This window comes from Nannobrachium achirus, assembly GCF_963921795.1.
Source record: "Nannobrachium achirus genome assembly, chromosome: 17".
NCBI classification, from domain to species: domain Eukaryota; kingdom Metazoa; phylum Chordata; class Actinopteri; order Myctophiformes; family Myctophidae; genus Nannobrachium; species Nannobrachium achirus.
In genome coordinates, this window is record NC_137824.1 from 34,256,136 (window position 1) to 34,261,912 (window position 5,777).

General features: G+C 41.0%; 1 protein-coding gene across 1 annotated transcript in view; it reads right to left on the reverse strand.

The window, feature by feature from the left end:
• Nucleotides 1-5,090, reverse strand: part of sh2d1aa (SH2 domain containing 1A duplicate a) — a gene marked incomplete at both ends in the record, with an annotated part of 6,392 nt that extends 1,302 nt beyond the window's left edge. Inside the window, 2 exons of the mRNA XM_080745758.1 lie at nucleotides 2,058-2,121; nucleotides 4,954-5,090. Of these exons, the coding sequence (XP_080601884.1) occupies nucleotides 2,058-2,121; nucleotides 4,954-5,090 (201 nt within the window). The remainder of the gene's footprint in view (nucleotides 1-2,057; nucleotides 2,122-4,953) is intronic.
• Between the last annotated feature and the right edge of the window lie 687 nt (nucleotides 5,091-5,777).

Consider the following 5,777-nt stretch of genomic DNA (forward strand, 5'->3'; position numbering starts at 1 on the left):
ATAGCATCTGTACACAATGCATATTCATAATGGTACAAAGCTACTATTACTTTAGAAGACACACAGACTCCAGTGTAAACCTATTATTGTTATGTTGTTGTTTTGCTTCTAACAACCCCGGTTATGGATAATGATGAATCAGTTCACTTTATCTCCCAACTAACTTTCTACAGTAACGTGTTACTTGCAGTCTGAACTGCCTCACCAACTGCTTTTTAGGCATTCTGTTTTGCGTAGCAGACAGTGTTTTAAAAAACAAATAATAATCGAATGCATTCATATATATCCACTTCGACTCAAAAAGCACTCCAGTCTCTCTCACGGCGTGAAAGAAACTCAACGTTTGTTTTCCGAGCGCGAACGCCGTCGCAACAGCACAACTGATCAATGCAATAGTACTTACTCCTTCGGTTTGAGTTAAGTATAAACAGTAGTGGGATAATGCCTTATTTTGTTTGCCTGGTGGAGTTAATCTTCAGGCTATAACAAGGGCGTTCGCAGTGAAATTGGTTCTATTGTGTTTTCCCACAGCTAAGCTGCTGCGTTCTCCTCGCTGCCTCTCAGCAGGGCTTTAAAGATTGCCTAATGCGTCGCACTCACCGCGGGAATAATGTTACATATTTTGATCTCTCAACATTTTGTTGGGGAGGGGCGGGGTGAATATGTCTTAAAAAAAACACTTTTGTGTGTTCTTTTCGAGTTAGCTCTCACTGTGTCAAAGAGTTTCCTGTTCCATTTGATAAAACGGAGCAAACTGCAAACGTATAACTCTGCCCCCGTGTTTCTAAAGGCTATCTTTCCACAGGCATAAACAAGAAAAGTGTTTATTCTAGGAAATGCATAAAAAAGGTCTTGAAGACAAAACAAAAAAGTAAGTAAGTTTATCATGAAACATTCCCGAATTAAATTATGGAAGTGCAGAAAACTATCGTTTTGTCAACTAAGTTATCTGCAGTCCTTTAAAAAAAACGACCATAATATGTTTTCATTTGGGGCCGCTATCAATCACCGGAAGTGGAGGTGTCATATTTGAGCACCTGTGGGAATATCAAATTGGGTTTTGAAGACCTTTAGAAATCATTTGTACAAAACGCCTGAATATTGATATTTTCTAAAGCGCCGCACTTTGAATCCTTCCCTCCATCGAGGCCCCGATCGCCATGACGTTATACCTCTCTGTTTCCCCCAGAAACATTTCATTAAAGTGATTGATGTCTCACATGAATAATGTAAGCTGTTATTATTGGGCTTGTGGGTTTGAAATTGGTTGTAATTCAGGTGTTTGGGATCTCTTCCGTTGGCGCTGTCAGTTGCCAGCGAGGGAACCAGAAATGTACTTACAGAAACATCTAACTTAGTTGTCAACCGGAGACACAGTCCTCTGATGTTTCTGTGCGTGCACTCACACCCCTGGGTGTTTGCCAGATCTCAGTGCTCAATTACATATCCCATCAGAAACACTGTCAAACGTGATTCTTCACTTCCCCGTCGGCGCTGTGTATTTATTAATGCAGATGCTATGCTAGGCTTGTCCTATATCTGAGAGAGAGAGAGCGAGAGAGAAGAGCTGGAGGGGTGGTATCTCCATCTCACCACTGAAAGAAAGCAGCGTGCCCATTTTTCACTTCTGTCAATCCTCAAACGCTTGGCCTTAAATTCATATCGTCACTGTCGGGCAGAAACCTTGTATCAAATTTGTATGTTTTTTTTTTCGTAAAGTAAAGCCCTTCTTCATCGTACAAGACTGTTGTTGTAGTGAAAATAGCCGATCTACAAGCACACAACGCCTCGCATCGCGAGGCATTGTTTAAATCATTTTTTAAAAATGAAAAATGCAAAACGAACGGTTTTGGACATACAAGGTTTCCTCCCGAAAACAACGATATATGCTAGCTAGCTCGCCGAATTAGTTTTTGCGCTGACACAACCTCAGTTTCCTGCCGGACGCGGCACACACGTAACGGATGAGGTTAGTGGAGTTATTGTGTTTTTGTTGTTTGTGGTACGTAATTAGAAGAGAAAAAAAATTGCATGAAAGGAAATATGAACTGTCTCACCTCTGTTGCCCAGGAGCCTGTCTCGTCCAGGTAGATTCTGTATGTGTAGACGTATCCATTGCACCTACACACACACACACACACACACACACACACCACAACAGAGAAATTAAGTTTGCAGTTGAACCCTACTGTGAGTAGCAATACTTCCTGCAGACCTGAACTAATTTCAAACCAAGCGGAAGGCAGTGGTTGCTGGATGGACGCTGATAAATAAACTTAAATAATAACTTAAATAAATATGGATATGGATAAATCCATAACCAAAATAAGACAGAGACAAACCAAAGGACTATATCTTAAATGTTGTATTTGAAGAGAGTCAGACAAAGAGACAAACAGTGAGCATACCATCAGTGGCAGCTTGGTAATTCTCTCTTCCAAGATGGAAGTTAACATACAGTATATAAGGAATACAGATTATGACAGTTAGATTGTGGGACTCATTGATTCGTTCCCATTATCATAACAAGAAGACAGAGACACGTACGGTCCTAGTAACGTTCCACTAACCTGAACTTACAGTACCACCAAAACATGGGTCTCAGGGTAACAAGGACCTATACTGTAAGTTCAGACAGTAGTTCACATAATATATCCTAATAAATGAATCATAATGATGTATGTATCATAATTCATATCTAACAATCAATATGAATTGATAAAAGGGTGATATTAACCACGACAAAATATCCATCAGACGCTGTTTGGTTTTAATGCTCAAATGGAAGTATTGAGTGTCCCCTGTGAAACTCTTGTATGTACAGAACAAGCACTTGAAAACATCAATGGTGAACGCAGCATTAGCTACTAATCCTGAGGAGGATAATTCATTCTAGATTTATTTAACACCACTATAATGTTTTATTTTGATCATAAGGACCAATTACTGAATGTCAGTCCCCAGGATTTCTTCAGAATATGTATCAATTACTACGACACTATGGCACATTAGACTAGTACAGTGGCTCTCAAACGTTTTATTTTCAAGGACCCTCATAACTCTGACATTGTACAAATGGACCCGTCCATTTGGTTCCATTTGTACACTCAGAGTTAAAGACCTGTAATGGACATTCAGGGCTAGCTCTTTGTGTGTTGGTCTGCTCATGTTGTATGTCTGTGCTGTGGCAAAAATAGAATTTTGACAAAATTGTCCACCACACAAGCCAGCATGGCGATGACCCCTGCGCTAACGACGACCCACTCAGCTTCGTCCACCCACATTACAGAATGTATTTGCTCAGAGAGGAGCTGAGGCCAGATCGAACTGGAGACATAATCTTAACTATTAATCTACCAAATGTCTGTCTGATGCAGTGGCGTCAGTTCAGCAAAAGCTAGGGTATGGCAAAGATGGGATCCTCATGGAAAAGAGGCATTACATTTTGTACAACACGGTTCCATAGTGAAAATAGCCGATCATGTACCGGTAGATCTGCTATTTTCACAATGTCTGAAAAAAAGCGAGTTTTGTCGGTTTCTTGCAGGTTTCTATGGTTTCTTGGGCTGGATATGGCAGCCTGGAACAGTTGTTCAAGTGCAGCTAAACTTAGCATTTTAGTAAAAGTGCCACAATTAACAATAATGCATTGCACCTGTACAGCTGACCTACGGAACCTGGGAATATACCATGTTGTCAAGATGGGGAGAATATAATTATAATACCTTGTTAAAGTGACCATTTTGTTAAATTTTGCATTTGTAGTTATTTTACTGTAATTTAACAACATAATAACCAGCGCAGATAGACAAAGAGACATTCATGGATTTATATTTAAAAGTAACTTTTATTTCCCCCCCTGGACCCAGGGTATGGCAGCTGCATACCCTACCCAATTTGCGCCCCTGGTCTGATGTATGATGTCTGTCCGATATGTCCGTATGCAAGCTTGAGGATTGGTCAAGCTTCACATGACATTTTGGCTATCCAGACAGGCTGCCTATTCACGTCTAGATGTGAGCGGCCCGAAGTTACTTTCAATCCCTCATATACTGTGCACATCATTCTGCAGATAATTTGGAGGACATACTGTATATTATATTGTAATTAGAGAAAATAATACTTATTTAGGCCTAGAATTATTTAATGCTTTAACTATTGAAAAATAGATCTATTTTTGAAATATATATTTTTAAAAGTGAACATTTGTAACTCAAATATTCGCTTCTGGGTGGTTTGATTGATTGATTGATTGAAGACTTTATTAGAAGTTTGCATAGGAAAAGGTACAGTTTCATGACGGTACAGTTCACTGGTACAAGGTCTACTAAAAGGAGATCCATGAAAAGACTAAGCTTATTTCCACTGGAAACCATTGAAGTATCTCATATAACATTGAATGACAGACAAATAGAACACAGTACTATGCAGTAGATATGTAAAGAAAAACAAAAAAGAAAACAGTAAGTCTAAACAAACAGTATATACAAAGAAGGGGCAGGGGAGGGTAGGGTTGGGCTAGGTTAATTTTTTTTACCAGTTGCGAACGGCTGCTGCCTGTAAGTGGTCCCTTCAACAACATATTTTGAGATGGGGATCCGCAGCTAAATACATGACATTTTGGGGGTCCTTGACATGAAAAAGTTTGAGAACCACTGATTTAGAAGAAGGATTTAGAAGACATTTAATAGAACCGGGTCTAAAACATTCAAAGCCCAAATGTTCACAATTTTTCAAAAATAGTAGATCTACAAGTTTGCAGCACAGCACTCAGTGCCACGCTGTGAGCTTGTATATCTGCTATTTTTTATATGCATACAATAATATTTAAAGTGGTTCAAATTTAAAGTGACACAGATTCGCGTTCAGGCCTACAGTAAGTGGGTTTTAACCCATCTTGCCCCCTGACATGGGGAAGGCATGAAACATACAGTGCACGCTGCATATACTCACAGCACACACAGACAGTACACGCCCGGCACCGAGTCACTGTTTCGGACCAGGTAGCATCCTTCTCGTCCGTCCTGCGCCAGGCGCCTCTCTCCCTCCTCCTTGCCGATGTCCCCGTGGTACACAGACAGGTTCTCCATCGCCACAACCTTTTATCCAGAGGCCTGGCCGCAGTCCGGTCCGCTCAGGCTCTAGCTGGAACACACCGGGAACACTGCTGAAGGCAAAGCTGTCCGGGGGACCTCACTTTGACGTGGATGGCAGCCAGCTCCAACTGATGTAAACCTGAGCTCTAGCGAGTCAACTTTTAGATTTTTTTCACTCTCTGACTAACTTCTATAACCTTTATGCCTGGCGCATCTGCAATGCTCTCTCTCTCTCTCTCTCTCTCTCTCTCTCTCTCTCTCTCTCTCTCTCTCTCTCTCTCTCTCTCTCTCTCTCTCTCTCTCTCTCTCTCTCTCTTCTGTCTCTCTCTCTCTCTCTCTCTCTCTCTCTCTCTCTGTCTCCCTTTTTTGTGTATGTGTGTGTGTGTGTGTGTGTGTGTGTCTCTCTCTCTCTATGTGTCTCTCTCCCACACCTTTTGCTTTCCCTGTCTCGCTATAGCCTACGGCCTACGCACAGCACAGACAAACACTCACACACACATTATACATCTCAGGAAATGGGTATACGCTTCTGTCACTTCAACAGGAAGCACCTTCAAAAGAATCGTAACTGCATATTTACACAAAGGAGGATATATGAAGAAAAGAAAAAAGCAGCATCGGCCCCTTTTTTTTTGGTAGAGGAAAAACTATTCTACTCACACAGTTACTTGCCGTGTTTGT